General features: G+C 36.4%; 1 protein-coding gene across 1 annotated transcript in view; it reads left to right on the forward strand.

Moving 5' to 3' along the window:
* The window catches only part of THSD7B (thrombospondin type 1 domain containing 7B), a 726789-nt gene that overhangs the window by 531106 nt on the left and 178665 nt on the right, over positions 1-17018 (forward strand). The window contains exon 14 of the mRNA XM_077861538.1: positions 10231-10409. Within this exon, the coding sequence (XP_077717664.1) occupies positions 10231-10409 (179 nt within the window). The remainder of the gene's footprint in view (positions 1-10230; positions 10410-17018) is intronic.

Raw genomic sequence — 17018 nt, forward strand, 5'->3', positions numbered from 1 at the left:
TTTCTCTAGGTCCTATTCCATGACATTCTGGTCAAATTGATCTGTAGTGTGTCTTGTGCAGTGGGAATATATCTTACAGCCAGGGTCAAAAATCTTTGCTTATAGAGCCTCTTGTAAGGAATTTTATAGTTTTTGCAAAGTAGATGGCAGTTTAGTTTTAAGGAAATCAGCAAAGGTTTTCAAAGTAGGAATACCATAAGTTACTTTTAGAAAAGTTACTTTTCCTTTGGAGTGACTGGCCAATAACAAAAGGAATGATTAGTAAAAAGGGAGACTGGTGGAGAAAATATTATGGTATTCGGGGCCAGAAACTGTAAGATCTTGAACCAGGAATTATAGAGCAAATGACCATGTCTGTGATGCTTCAACAATTGGAATTTATTATACCTAATAATATATGTACAAAATAATAGAGGGGGCAGCCCCAGTGGCTCAGCGGTTTAGCACCGCCTTCAGCCCAGAGCCTGATCCTGGGGTCCCGGGATTGAGTCCCTCGTCGGGCTCCCTGCATGGAGCCTGCTTCTCCCTCTGCCTGTGTCTCTGCCTCTTTCTCTCTGTGTCTCATGAATAAATAAATAAATAATCTTAAAAAAAACAATATTTAAAATAAATAAATAAAATGATAGAGGAAGGTTTAAGAGAACAGATTTTTATTGGGGATAATATGTTAATTTTTAATTGTCGCGTAAATCAGTAAAGACTCAGCAGCTCAAAACATTTATTATCTCCATTTCCATGGGTCAGAAGCACAGGAATGGCTTTCCTAGATTCTCTGCTTAGGAGTCTCAACAGGCTACAGTTATGCCAGCAGAGGCATGACTTGGGGAAGCTCCTCTTCCAAACTCCCTTGGAATTCTTGGCAGAATTCATCTGGTGAGAACTGTGGGCTGAGGTCCCTGCTCTCCCACTGGTTGACAGACCTGGGCTGCCTTCAGATTTTGGAGGGTGCTTGCAGTCGCCTGAAGTGTGGCCACTCCACAGGCATTTTATCCATGGCTGTTTGCATCTTTAAGGCCAACAGAAGATCTCTTACTCCACAGAAACTCTGTTAAGAGTTTTCACCTGATTAAGTCATGCCCACCCCCAGATTAACTCCTCCCTCCTTTTTTGTTCTTGTTGTGGTAGCTATTTGTTTTGCACCTAATATTCTTTCATGGACACAGTGTCCTTTTTAATTATTATTGAAATATAGTTAACACAAAACATAATATTTCCGTGTTTACAACATTGCTTTGACGACTACTTATCTCATGTTATGCTGACAAGTGGAGCTACCATCTATCACCATATAACACTATTAAAATACCATTGACTTCATTCCCTATTCTGTAAAGTTCTTCCTCCTGACTTACACATCCCATAGCTAGAAGCTTGTACCCCCCATTCCCCTTCACACATTTTGCCCATCCTTTCACTATCCTCCCCAATGAAACCTTTGGTTTGTTCTCTGAAGTTCTGTTCTCTGAGTCTGTTTCTACCTTGTTTTTTGTTTGGTTGTTATCCACATATAAGTGAAGTCATGTGGTATTTATCTTTCCCTAATTTATTTCATTTAGAATAATACCCTCTAGGTCTATCCATGTCACAAATGGCAAGATTTCATTCTTATTTATGACTGAATAACATTCCATTATATATACACACTACTTATTTATCTACTCATCAGCTGATGGGCACTTGAGTTGCTTTCTTACTTTAGCTATTGCAAATAATGCTACTATAGACATAGGGTGCATATATGGCTTCCCAAGCTGGTTACTTTGTTTTCTCTGGGCAAATACCCAGTAGTGGGATTACTGGATCATATGGTATTTCTGTTTTTAATTTTTTGAGGAAACACCATACTGGTTTCCACAGTGGTTGTACCAATTTACATTCCCACCAGCAGTGTGTGAGGGTTCCATTTTCTCTACATCCTCACCAACATTTGTTATTACTTGTCTTTTTGGTACTAGCCATTCTTAGAGGTATAAGATCATGTCTCTTTGGGGTTTTTATTTGCAGTTATCTGATGACTAGTGATATTAAACATCTTTTCATGCATCTCTTGGCCATTTGTATGTCTTCTTTTGAAAAATATTCAAGTCTTCTGTTTATGTTCTAATTGGATTTGTTTTGGTTTTCTCTTGTGTTGAGTTGTAAGAGTTCTTTATATATTTTGGATATTACCCCTGTCAGACATATTATTTGCATATATCTTCTCCCATTCAGGTTACCTTATTGTTTTATTGATAGATTCCTTTGCTGTGCAAAACGTTTTTATTTTGTTGTAGCCCCAATAGCTTGTTTCCCTTACTTGAGGAGACCTATCTAGAAAAATGTAGCTAAAGTCAACATCTAAGAGATTACTGCCTCTATTTTCTCCTAGGGGTTCTATGGTTTCTGGTCTCACATTTAGGTCTTTAATCCATTTTGAATTTATTTTTGCATATAGTGTAAGAAAGTGGCCCAGTTTCATTCTTTTGCATGTAGCTGTCCAGTTTTCCCAGAACCATTTGTTGAAGAAACTATCTTTTCTCCATTGTATATTTTTGCACTCTTTGTCATAGATTAACTGATCATATAAACATAGTTTTATTTTTCTGCCCTATATAATGTTCTGTTGACCTGTGTGTCTCTTTTTGGCCTGGTACCATACTGTTTTATTAGAGCTTTGTTGTAAATCTTGAAATCTAGGATTATGATAACTCCAGTTTTGTTCTTTCTTCTTAGGAGTGCTTTTGGCTATTTGGCTAATCATTTATGGCCCCATACAAATTTTAGTATTTGTTCTATATTATGAATAATAACATTGGTGTTTTGAGAGGCACTGCATTAAATCTGTCCTTTGCTTGAGGTTAAAATAGACATTTTAACAATATTGATTCTTCTCATCCGCGAGCTTGGGATATGTTCTAGTCTGTGTCATCTTCAGTTTCTTTAATTAGCATTTTATAGTTTTCAGAGTATAAGTATTTCATCTCCTTGGTTCAATTTATTCTTAGGTATTTTATGCTTTTTGGTGCAATTATAAATGAGATTGTTAATTTCCCTTTCTGCTAATTTGCTTTTAATATATAGAAACACAACATATTTCTATTTCATACCCTATAATTTTACTGAATTCATTTATTCTAATAATTTTTGTTGCCTTCTGTAGGGTTTTTTTTATATGTATAGCATCATGTCATCTGCAAATAGTGAAGATTTAATGTTTTCTTAGCAATTTGGATGCCCATTTTGTCTGACTACTATGACTAGGATTTCTAGCACTATGTTAAATGAAGCTGGTAAGAATGAACATCCTTGTTTTTTTTGTTGTTGTTGTTTTGTTTTGTTTTTTTGTTTTGTTTTGTTTTTTCCTAACATTACAGAAAACTTTTTTTTCACTGTTTAGTATGATGTTAGCTCTGGATTTGTCATATATGGCCTTAATTATGCTGAGATGTGTACCCTATAAGACCACTCCATTGTGAGTTTTTATCATAAATGGATGTTGAATTTTGTCAAAGGCTTTTTCTGTGTATATTGAGATGAGGACCTAATCATTTTTATCCTTTGTTTCATTGATGTAGTATATCATATTGATTGATTTGTGGATATTGAACCATCCTTGCATCCCCAGAATAAATACCACTAGATCACGGTGAATGATCCTTTTAATGTATTATTGAATTCAGTTTCTTAATATTTTGTTGAGGATTTTTACATCTATGTTTGTTGGGATATTGGCCTGTAGTTTTTTATAGTGTCTTTGGTAATGCTGGCATTGTAAGTGTTTAATAGAATTTACCTGTAAATACATCTGGTCTTGGACTTTTGTCTTATAGTTTTTTTTTTTTTTTTTGATAACTGATTTAGTTTTATTACTCATAATCTATTCATATTTTTAAAAGATTTTATTTATTTATTCATGAGAGACAGAGAGAGATAGAGAGGCAAAGACATAGGCAGAGTGAAAAGCAGGCTTCCTGCATGGAGCCCAGTACGGGACTCAATCCCGGGCCCTGAGATCACATCCTGAATGGAAGGCAGACCCTCAACCACTGAGTCACCCAGGCATCCCTCTATTCAGATTTTTAATTTCTTCCTGATTTAGTTTTTTTTTTTTTTTTAAGATTTTATTTATTTATTCATGAGAGACACACAAAGAGAGAGAGAGAGGGGGGCAGAAACACAGGCAGAGGGAGAAGCAGGCTCCATGTAGGGAGCCCAATGTGGGACTCAATCCCAGGACTCCGGGATCATGCCCTGGGCCAAAGGCAGGCACTAAACTGTTGAGCCACCCAGGGATCCCTCTGATTTAGTTTTGAAAGATTTCCTTTTCTAAGCATTTATCTATTTCTTCTAGGTTGTCCAATTTGTTGGCCTACAATCTTATGATCCTTTATGTATTTGTGGTATCAGCTGTCACTTCTTCTCTTTCAGTTTTTATTTTATTTATTTGGGGGGGGGGGGTCTTTTTTTGTAATCTGGCTAAAGTTTGTCAATTTTGTCTTTTTATCTTTTCTATTTTTTCAGCTCTCTTTTATTTCTCCTCCGAATTTATTATTTCCTTCTTTCTAACTTTAAGCTTACTTTATTCTTCATTTTCTAATTCTTTAGTCATAAGATTAGATAATTTGGTTTTGTTTGTTTCTTGAGATAAGCCTGTATCACTACAAATTTCCTTCTTAGAATACATTTCATAATGTCCAAAAACTTTCAGACCACTACATTTTTATTGTCATTTGTCTCAGGTTTAAAACCTTCTTCAGTTTGATTTCTCCATTGACTCACTGGTTGTTTAGTAGCATATTATTGAACTTCCATGTGAATGTGTCTTTTTTTAGTCCTTTTCTTATAATTGATTTCTAGCTTCATACCATTGGGATTGGAAAAGATAGATGCTTGATAAGATTTCAATCTTCCTAAATTTATTGGGACCTGCTTTGTGACCTACACATCTATCCCGGAGAATGTTCCATGGGCCCCCAAAAGAATGTGTATTGTGTGTTTTGGGATGGAATTTTCTGTGTATATCTTAAGTCCACCTGGTCTAATGTGTCATCCAAAGCCACTGCTTTTTATTCATTTTTTCTACCTGGATTATCTATCCATTGATATAAATGGGATATTAGAGTCCTTTATTATTGTTCTATTATTGTCAGTTTCAACTTTTATGTCTTCAAATAATTGCTTTATGTATTTGGGTGCTCCAGTGTTGGATGACTTGATATATGAAATCGTTATAACTGAATTGATCACCTTAGCATTATGTAGTGTCCTACATAATAAATATATCTCTTGATATAGTCTTTGTTGTTTTTGTTTTGTTTTGTTTAAAGATTTTATTTATTCATGAGAGACACACAGAGACAGAGATACAGGCAGAGGGAGAAGCAGACTCCTTGTGGGGAGCCTGATGCAGGACTCAATCCCAGGACCCCAGGTTTACAACCTGAGCCAAGGCAGATGCTTAATCACTGAGCCACCCAGCTGCCCAAAACAATCTTTGATTTAAAGCTATTTTGTCTAATATAAATTCTGCTATGTCAGCTTTTTTCTCCCTCACTTCCATTTGCATGGAATATCTTTTTCTATCCTTTCCCTTCTAGTTTGTATGTATCTTTAGGTCTATAGCAAGTGAGTCTCTTATGGGTAGTATAGAGTTGGGGCTTGATTTTCATCCATTCAGTTAACTTACATATTTTGATTACAGCATTTAGCTCATTTACATTGAAAGTAATTATTGATATTTATACACAATGCCATTTTCTTATTGTTTTCTGGTTGTTTATGTACTTCTCTGCTCCTTTCTTATCTTGTAATTGATGACTTTCTGTAGTCTTATGCTTGGCTTTTTTCTGTTTATATTTTTGTGTTTCTATTATAAATTTTGGTTGGTGGTTACCATGATATTCATATATGACATCCTAAATATATAGCAGTCTGTATTAAGTTGGTGGTCACTTAAGTTTGAAAACATTCTTTTTTTTTTTTTTTTAATTTTTATTTATTTATGATAGTCACAGAGAGAGAGAGGCAGAGACACAGGCAGAGGGAGAAGCAGGCTCCATGCACCGGGAGCCCGACGTGGGATTCGATCCCGCGTCTCCAGGATCGTGCCCTGGGCCAAAGGCAGGCGCCAAACCGCTGCGCCACCCAGGGATCCCAAGTTTGAAAACATTCTAAAAGAACATTTTTACTCTTCCCTCCATAGTTCATGTACATGTTGTCATATTTTACATCTTTTTTCTTCTTCTTCTTCTTCTTCTTCTTCTTCTTCTTCTTCTTCTTCTTCTTCTTCTTCTTTTCTCTCTTTTTTTTTTTAAGATTTTATTCATTTTTTCATGAGAGACACAGAGAGAGAGAGAGAGGCAGAGACACAGGCAGAGGGAGAAGCAGGCTCCATGCAGGGAGCCTGATGCGGGACTCGATCCTGGGACTCCAGGATTATGCCCTGGGCCAAAGGCAGGCGCTAAACCATTGAGCCACCCAGGGATCCCCTTTTTTTTACTCTTTATGGCCTTTTCTTTACCACTTATAGAAGTTCCTTTAATATTTCTTTTCAGGTAAGTTTAGTGGTGATGAACTCTTGACTTTTGTTTGGAAAACATTTTATTTCTTCTTTAATTATGATTAATGATCTTGTTTAAAAGAGTATTCTTAATTATGGGTATTGTTTTGTTTTCTTTTCCCTTTAGGACTTTGACTAATCATGCCACTCTTTTTTGGTTTGCCAAGTTTCTGTTAAAAATCAGCTGATAGGGGGATCCCTGGCTGGCTTAACAGTTTGCGCCTGCCTTCGGTCCAGGGCATGTTCCTGGAGTCCCGGGATCGAATCCCACATCAGGCTCCCTGCATGGAGCCTGCTTCTCCCTCTGCCTGTGTCTCTGCCTCTCTCTCTTTATCTTTCATGAATAAATAAATAAAAAACCTTCAAAAAAAATAAAAATCAGCTGATAGACTTCTTGAGATTCCTTTGAGCATAAAGTTGCTTCTCTCTTGCTGCTTTTAAAATTCTCTTTATCTTTATTTTTTAATTTAAAGATTTTATTTGAGAGAGAACATAAGCAAAGGAAGGGACAGAGTGAGAGGGAGAAGCAGGCTCCCCACTGTGCAGGGAGCTTGATTTGGGGCTTGATCCCAGTACCCTTGGATCATATCCCCAGGTGAAGGCAGACATTTAACCAACTAAGCCATCCAGGTGCCCCATAAAACTCTCTTTATCTTTAGTCTTTGCCACTTTCATTGTTGTGTGTTGTGATATGGACCTCTTTGGGCTCATCTTGTTTGAGGCTTTTTCTGCTTTCTAAGCTTGGATATCTCTTATTCCCCAGCTTAGGAAAATTTTCAGCTACTATTTCTTCAAATAAGTTTTCTGCCTTTTATTCTCTTTTCTCTAAGACCCCATATAATGCTTATGTGTGTTTATATGATGTTGTCCAAAGGATCCCTTAACTTATCCTCATTTATTTTCCTTGTGTCTCTTTGCTATTCAGTTTAGCTGCTTTCCATTACCCAGTCTTCCAGATCACTGGTTCATTCTTTTGCATCTTCTAATTTTCTGTTGATTCCCTTTAATGTATTTTTTCATTGAAGTTATTATATTCAACTCTGATTATTATTTTTGTATGTTTCTATTTCTTTGACATTCTCTCTGAATTTATCCACTCCTCTTTCCAGTCTGGTATACACCTTTGTGACCATCACTTTCAATATCAAACATATTACTCATTTCCTGAGGTTTTGCCTCTTTTTTTCCCATTTAGAACATATTCTTCTGTCTCTTCATTTTGCTTGACTTTGTTTTTGTTTGTATGAATTCAGCAGAACAGCTACTTCACCTAAACTAGAGGTGTGTCTGGTGACTTTGGCTGGATGGCTGGAGGTATGGCTGTTGTGGGCTGGGAGTCCTGGGACTATCCATGCTGGGACTGTCCTAGGACAGCTGAGTTGAAGTGGATGCAAGCTTGGATGTCTGAAGGTACTCTGCATAGGAGTACCCTGGCAGGGTGACTGGAGCCTATATATGGGCATGGGCTGTCTATCCCAGGAATGCCATACCAAGGCATCCTGGCACAGTGGCTAGAACAGAGATGGAAATGGGCTAGGTATTCCCAAAGCACTTCATGTAGGCGTCACCCTGCCAAGTTTTATGGAGCTAAGTGGTACAAACTTGGAATGTTCTGGGGTGCTTTGTGCCTTTGCCATCTTGGCAAAATGGCTGGAGCTACAGTGAGTGCTGACCAGGTTTGTCCCATTATGGGCTGCCATGGGGCTTCCTTGATGGGACAGCTGGCACTAGTGTTGGTTAGGGACAAAAGGCTTACTGAGGCAGTAGGTCAACTATAGTGCCTGGATCCTATTTTTGTCCACACTATCAAGATGGAAGGAGAACATTAACTGTGGCACTTGCCGGACTCTCCACCTTGGAGTCAGCAAACTCTTCCACTGTTTGGCAGAGATCAAGGACTGAATCCTTTATATTCTAGTTGCTCTTTTAAACTTTGGCTTTTGGGCAGCCCGGGTGGCTCAGCGGTTTAGCGCTGCCTTCCACCCAGGGCCTGATCCTGGAGACCCGAGATCAAGTCCCATGTCAGGCTCCTTGCATGGAACCTGCTTCTCCCTCTGCCTGTGTCCCTGCCTTTCTCTCTCTCTGTGTGTCTCTCATGAATAAATAAATAAAATCTTTAAAAAAATAAATAAACTTTGGCTTTTCTCTGTGCCCCAGAGAATCTAGGGCTTATGGGGGTAGGGGTCCAGGGGTTGCTGAGGTAGCAGGCTGACTAGGATGCGTGGACCCTGCTCATGTCTGCAGGATGGAAGGGGAATGTATATTGTAATGCTAGCCAGCCTGTCCAACCTGGAGAGAGTTCCAACATCTGCCTATTTGGCAGGGTTCTAAGACTGTTCTTTTCATTCTAGTTGCTTTTTAAAACCATGTTTGTTTGTTTCTGGGCCCCAGGTAGACGAACCTGCTCATGGTCCCTCGGTACTATCTTTTCCCACTGTACTTCCCAGCATTACTTGTGGGGTTTCTTTAGCTACCATGTCACCATCTGTCTTGCCATTCTCTACATGGTCCACCTTTTTTTGGGCAGAAGGCTTTCAATCAGCCACGGTTTTTCAGGAGGAATTGCTATATAACTAGCTGTAGATTTGTATGTCCACAGAGGAGGTGAGTTCAGGGTCTTCTTATGCTACTTTCCTGGGCTAATCTCCCAATCTTCCTTTTTGATCATCTCAAAATCAACTAATATGACATATTATTAAATTGGCAAATTCCCTTCCTTTTTGCTATATACCATAACCTAATCATGGGAGTGGCATCCCATTATATTCAAAGTCTTGCCCACACTTAAAGGGATTAAATTATACAGGCATGCACACCAGGTACAGGGATCAAATATGTTGCACTTAATTAAGATGAATGATACAAGAGAATTAGCAGTTTTTAAAGGAAATTGATGGTTTCAGTTTTAGATATGTTGAATTTGAAGATAATTAGGAATCCAATAGGAGTGGATCTGTAGGTCTTAGAGAAGTTAGTAGTAAGATTAACATAGGAAATATGTATTTGGTAATAATTAGTAAAGGTAATAGTTAAATTATGAGATCATCCGGAGAAAGACTATAGCAAGAAGTGGACTGGGATTAGGTGTAAGTCTAGGTAAAGCTAGAACATCTGCCTGTACATGTCTACCCATGCCTCTTGATTCCAGTATAATCTCATCATGCAATCTTTCATTCTTCCCGTAGTTGGTAAATAATATCCTGTTCTTCCTAATTTTTGGTCCACTCTGTACTCCTTCCACCTCCAAGCCATAAAGTGAGAATCAAGAGCTCTCTTAGTGAAAGCCTTGCAGATCAGATACTAATAGAGATGGACTCTCCTATACACTCTGTCCCACATGGAGAATTGTGAGAATTATATAGAACCCAAGGCTCAATGAGGGGAGATAGTGCCATCATTAGCTTTGGAACACTATTTCTTCCTAACAGAAAGCAGGACTAACTACTTTGCTCTTCCTTCACAGAATCGGCTATAAAGTGTTAGATGGCACAAAGTTGGAATGCAAACCTAACAATTTGTACCTGTCTCTTAAAATCTTTGTCTGTTTATTTGAACAGAAAAATCACTGAAGCCATTGCAGTGACATTGTTGAAAAATCTGAGCTGTAATTATTTACTTTCTGTAAATAAGTAAATTTGATCAGTACATTTTGATTAGGCTTGCCTCCCTTTACATAAATCTTTTTCTTTCAGGTTATATTCAAGAAGAATGTGTCATCCCATGCCCTTTTGATTGCAAGTTAAGCGACTGGTCTAGTTGGGGGTCTTGCAGTTCATCTTGTGGGATTGGAGTGAGAATTCGGTCCAAATGGCTAAAAGAAAAACCTTACAATGGGGGTCGCCCATGTCCCAGACTGGATCTCAAGAATCAGGTAAAGTGTATGAAGCAACAACAAAACAATTGAAAAAAAAATTACCCACTTGATTATTTCTCATGGAAATTGAAGTCATTGTCTTGTTACAAGTAGCTCATAAAAAGTCATCACAAGCTCAGAAGAAGGGTTAAGAGGACATAAAGTAATATAACAGAGTTAGTAATAGAAACCTTGCCCACTCCTAGGTAATGCATAGACCAACTTGGTGTTACTAGCAATAATAATGTTTACAAGAAATAATCCAACTGATTTTATATGGTCTTGAAGTGTAATTTGATTATTCATATTATAAAAGTAATTTGTTTGTGTATATATATATATATATACATATAAATACATATATTTAAGTGTTAAAAATATATAAATACTAATGTAGGAAGAATGTCTAGTACTTTACGGTGATAAGTAGAGTTAGTAGTTTCATCCATGTATTCTAAAAATGGAATACTATTTTCCATCACCAAACTCTTCATCTAAACTTTTTCTTCTCAACAACACCAAAGTTTCCGGTTTTTCATATCTTTTCTGACCTATTTCTCTACCTATTTCCCCAAAGTCAAAGCCATTTTCATAAATGGAACCCTGAAGGATACCCTTCCATATAGATAGATGTCTAATAAAATTATCATCCCAGGCAAAGTTTTGTTAGATCTTGTTAGTTGGCTTTTCCTATGTAACAGAGCCGAAGATTTAGTTAAGAATCATAATAAAGACCACAAATTTCTCCCATGATTACATAGTGGTTATCAGATTAGGACCAATATGTATTTTTTTAATCAATTGAATAGATAGAGCATAAATTGATGATAGTTGAAAATTCCTTATTTTTAAAGCTGTGAAAAGTGTGATCCTGCAGATATTTGAACAGAATAGCTGCATAGGCATCTATTATAATTCTATTTATTTCTGCACTATGATACCTCCTTTTGATTAGATTTTCTATACAGGTTGTTGAATGGAAGGGAAATCCATGTGTCTATTCTTAATTAATTTGAAAAGCATACAAACACATGACACAAGATATCAGGTGTCAATTAAGGCCAGTATCTCGACCTATTTTTTTTCCCCTAAAGTTTTGTTAAAAGACCCATAGCTCATTGAAAAGTGAAAAATTACCATTCCACCAAGGAATATTTCTGTTCTAAGATGGCAGAGTGTTTTCTTTTTTTAAGGTTTTATGGTAAAATAGTGATCATAGTTTCTTCTCTCAAAGCTAATGCAAACCTATGGGGAAAGACAAGGCAGAGGATCATAAAATCAACATAGAAGTTGCAAAAACAAGCAAAGAAACCCCCTAAACACCACAGATATAGTAGTTTGGTGAAGGGAAGATTAAGATATGATTAATAAAAACAGGAGGGAAATAGACAAAGCAGAGGTGGTCTAAGAGATAAGCCTTACTTTAGTACAAAGAAATATATAAGACAGTTTTATGATTACAAGGAAGATTTTCAAGTGACTTGTATGTCTGAGGACTATTTGACCCTCCCTAGAGGATTTTCTAGGCATTTAAAATGGAAAATCACTGCTAAGAATTTATAAACAATGCATGGTAATTCTTATTCTTTCTCAAAATCTTCAATGAAAGCTAAACCTTAATAACAATTATGCTAAACACCAGTTTTTAATATGCTAATTATATGAAATAGGAAATTAGCAAGGGATTAAAGGGACTTCTTTGGAGTGCAGACTTCATTGAAGACTATTTTCAGTATGCAAAGGCAAATGTGTAGAAGTGTGTCTATCAAATTTGAGAGTATAAAGAAGATGAAGAAGATACTTGTCAAGCTGTTGTGACTTAAAGGAAACTTTTTTGAAAATGCTTGATTGACGTATAAAACTGGTAACCTTCAGAAGTAGTACAAGCTAAAAAAAAAAAAATTAAGCCCAACTTTTAAGGATAACTTAGATAATTTCCATCAGTGAAAATTATGTGAGGATGGGGCCGTCTGCAAGAGGTATTTCTAACTCTTGAGTTCAAGAAGGGAATTTTGGCATTCCAGAGACATTTGTTTATGCTTTGAAACGAATCCTAGGATTTAATGAGAACTCAAATTTACTGTGGTATATATACTGCTATAATGAGGTTTCAGATGTCTAGCACGTGTGTGGCTTAATTCAACTTAAATTGGAAAAACTTCACCCTAATCCATACTTTGTATTTTAACATAAGTTAATTGATAGGGGCATTAAGTAATAAGGCTTCCCTCTTATTTATAAGGAGAATACTATTGTAAAATACTATTGTAAATAGTAAATTTTATTGTAAAAAAAATTCTAAATTTAGACAGAATTCTACTTAGAGAAATTCCTTTTTCAAAGTAGGCACACTTTTACCTTAAGATTTGTGGAAAGCTATCTTTGCTGACTTCATTATATATTTGTTCTTAAATCCAATAGCAGCCCCTGTGTGTGTATGTATGTGTGTGTGTGTGCACATTACATACTATATGGAAATCTGTTTAAAGTTATCCATATTTTCTTAACTGAAAAAAATTGGGTTGACAGGAATTTTCATTATTGAGGAAATATTCCCCAGCTTACATTATTTACCGCAAGTCTTCTTTAGAAAAGATTGCTATTTGTTTCTATAAGCTGTGATCCAGTTAAAGGTACACCCACTGAGGCTTGTTTGTAAAGTTAAATTTTACTACTGGCCTTAGGTTATTTGTCTCCTTTCCAATTGGTTCTCAGGTTTAAATTTATTTTTTCCTATTTTTAGAACCAGGTTAATGTTCTCTGTTCCATTCACATAAGTAAGAGCTTAGAAAAATATATAACCACATTTTAACAGTAAGAGAGGCACATATCTTTAGTACCTGTACAAGAGGAAAATTCTGTATATGTCAGATTGAGCTAAATATATTGTTCATAAGTGTATCTGTAAACATATATACAACTTGTGTGTGTGTATATATAACATATATGCCTACGTAAATGTCAGTATACCTACATATGCTTATTCATGCTTCTCCGTTTCTCTTTAGGACGAGAGGTCTTTTGAAGACAAAGTCTTTCTACTTTTGTAACTCATTCCAGCCTTTAGTGAACTACCTTGTGTATTGTCAGATTACATATACTAGATGCTTTATTTTAAAAGAAGCCTTTTCTCTGGAGGAGTGGGTGGTTAGTTCCATAGAAAAAATGTTAGAACCCTGGTCTCCTGTGCTCTGATGTGTCATTCAAATCCTCAAAAACATTAGTCCTTCTGGAAGAAAAAAGTAACCTCCAAACTATTATTACCCCAAAAGTCTTTCAGGATTTGTCTGAAAACTCCTGGATGTTGGCTGCCCATTGAAATCTAATTCAGTGATTTAAAAAAAAAAAAAAAAAAAAAAAAAAAAGTGTGTGTGTGTGGGGGGGGAGGTTGGTGTTATATACACAAGCTCATAAACTGTTCTGAACCTGTTAGTGGAATCAATTTTTATAATCTCTCATAAAAAGCCTCTCTTTTAAACCCAAACCTATCAATGTGATAGCTTTTTCTCTAGAAGTGCCAAAATGACGGCAATACTTGAATAGCTTTCTGCTAAGTATATTTGTGATGCTAAGTAGCTCTGGCATACAGTTTACCCAAAACTCTTATCAAGGCAGAAAACTTCTAAACAGTTTATTGGATTATCAGGTCAGTTGGCTGATGCCCTTGACTCTCCTTTGCATAATAAAATACATAATACATTTTAATTTTTTCACAGCCTATAATATTTTGAGTAGATTATTTATACTGTTTATTTTTGCTTTTCTTTTTCTTTTGAACTTCTCCTTAATAGAAGCTTAAATATAGGGACATTAAAGCTCTGTTGGACTTATATTTCCCCTTATGAGTTCTTCATATGACTGAAGACAAGAGTTCTAGAAAATAATCCTTTGTTTATAGGTTGCAAATCTTGTGTGTTCACAGTGTAGATGTGGAAAAAAATCATACATTGAGATTCATTACCTATACTCTTAAAAAATGTATGCTGTCTACTTAAATACATTTTTGAAAGAGTTTTGATTAAGTTCGCAACTGAATGAGAGTATATAAATTGAATATGTGTGTTTTTTAGAAACAATTGCTATTTTAAAGTTGTGTCTTTTCCCTAAAAGAGAAATGGTCTAAAATTGGAAATGAATATGATGCATTTTATTTTTCATAGCAGGGTAGTAATGTTTTTGTTTTTGTCTTTTGAAGATTTTATTTATTTATTCATGAGAGACAGAGAGAGAGAGAGGCAGAGACACAGGCAGAGGGAGAAGCAGGCTCTATACAGGGAGCCCAATGTGGGACTCGATCCCAGGTCTCCAGGATCATAACTCGATCCCAGGTCTCCAGGATCAAGCCCTGGGCTGAAGGCAGCTCTAAACCGCTGAGCCACCTGGGGTCCCCAATAATGTTTTTAAAAATACTTTCTTCCCAAAGATACATAAAAATATTTTAGCATGAATGTTTCTTCCTTAGAAGAGGCTTTTGGATGAAAAAAAGAAAAAAAAAAAAGGTTGCTAAAGAGAAAGAGCTTATGCTCATTCGATACTACATTAATAGTAGCATATTACGGTGGGAACTGTCACTCTATCTGAATGCCGGTTTACCCAGAAAAATATGGCTACGCTTAAGCTTTAATTTGAGTTAACCAGTTTTGGCTTTTTGCTTCTTTTCCACCAGCAGAACTATCACTCATTCTAGGCTAGTCCAAATCATTCCTGGCAGTGTCCTGCTCACTTTGGACTTAGTACTTTGGCAGGAGACCCAGACTGTAATGCAGTAAGAAGTCCTGTTCTCAAGCATTAATATTGAAGACAGCCCAGGCTTATCCATGATTAAGTACATTCAGGTATACCATTCTTGTGTGGGGAGGGGTGTTGGTTTTTGCACCTTTGATAAGATTTTAAGTATGAAATATCATATGCCATAGAATTAAGGGAAGCGCAGTGATTCTTTCCTCAGGGTTACTTGGGAGGATTCAATAGGGCAGATACTCCTAGAAGATTTCATCTCTCCCCAACACAGTAGTAGTTATTCCAAAACCTAAGTACACTACACTCCATCCCAGAAGCAGCACAATCTAGCTCCTAGGGTCTAGTGCTTTTCCATTTGTTTATCCTTTATGTCTGTGTGCCAACCCCAAAGGCTTGATAGCTCACTAATTGAGCTGAGTAGAGCTCAGAAGGGATGCAATTTTTCTTTTCTGTTCTTGCCCTGTCACCGTCTCCCAAGAAAAATTGTTTTTCTTAAGAAATTTCTCTTCCCCCACCCCTGGACATTTGTGTCTACACATAAACTATTCTTGATCATTCCAAAGTAATAGCTCTCAGGCTTATTAAAATGTTTTGGAACTTTGATCATTTTTCTTGAGAGCTGCCAAAATCACTCATGAAAGCAATTTTCTTATACCTGTTGTCCACTGTCTTGAATTTTACTGTGTTCAATATTGGGTATTGCTACTCTGCAAGTACTCAAAATCACTTTTAATTCTTATTCAAGATGATCTTATGTACCTCTAGAATGGTCTTTATTAAACTGGCTTAGTAAATGTTCCTAATGCTATTGTCAGGGAGCAAGAATTCATTTCCTCTTCAAGGGTCCTTCTAGCTGGACTAAGAATGGAATTCATTTGAGGGAGATTAACAAGAGAAAATCAAATTTAGTACTGCATGTACGGGGAATCCACACAGACATGGAAATCCCAAAGATAGGCAATATGAGGTATGCATGTCATTCTGAACTAAGGGAAAGGGGGACTGTAGTCTGGGACTTTAGAGGAAAGGAATGAAATTCACAGGGTGATAAGAAGAGCGGATGTTTGGTAATTAGATGTTTGCCCTGCTTTATAGATGAGTCACTCCAATAAAATTAATCTCTGAGAATAATACTTATTCTGAGAAAGACCTCCAATTTAGGTTCTTCTGTGAAGTTCTCTTGAGCCTGTAGGGTCTTGATTGCTTTCAGCTTACAGTAATTTTCATGGCAAAGTAGCCCATCTTGGGGCAGCCTGCCCTTAGCCCCTATACTGTCTCTAGGCAGAAACACTAGGACTGGCTAGGGACAGCCATAGAGCTATGAAGCAAGCAAATTTTGTCAAATTTGGTCTTCGTAACACTTTCACTATGTTCCCATACCTCATATTATCCTTGGTCCCTTAACTCCTGAAGTCCTGAAATATTACATTGGATAACATCAGCTTCAGTAGGAAATCACATCATCTATGTTTACAATTTTATAAAACTATCTTCTTAACCAAGTACTTAAAGTAGCAGTTCTCAAGTATTTTTCTAGAAAAATAGTGGCATATCCTACTTTTCATATCCTTCTTGAATCATTCTGTCCTAAAGCCTTAAATACAGAGTGGAAGTTTCTCTCTTTTTTTCAGGTATTGAAAGAATGTGGTTTTGACTTTAACCTCAAGATTTGATTTTATAAACATACTTTTTATAAAATTAAATTGAAATGATGGGAGTGTAACACCTTTAAAAAACTTGCTGAATATCTACTTGAAAGTAAAATTTTAATGGCATACTAATTCTCTAGCTCTTTGAGATATAATTTGACATTTAACATTATATAAGCCTAAGATGTACTGTGTACCAATTTGATACATTTATATATTGAAATGTGATTATCAAGGC

This window comes from Canis aureus, chromosome 20 (genome assembly GCF_053574225.1).
Source record: "Canis aureus isolate CA01 chromosome 20, VMU_Caureus_v.1.0, whole genome shotgun sequence".
Classification (NCBI taxonomy): Eukaryota; Metazoa; Chordata; class Mammalia; order Carnivora; family Canidae; genus Canis; species Canis aureus.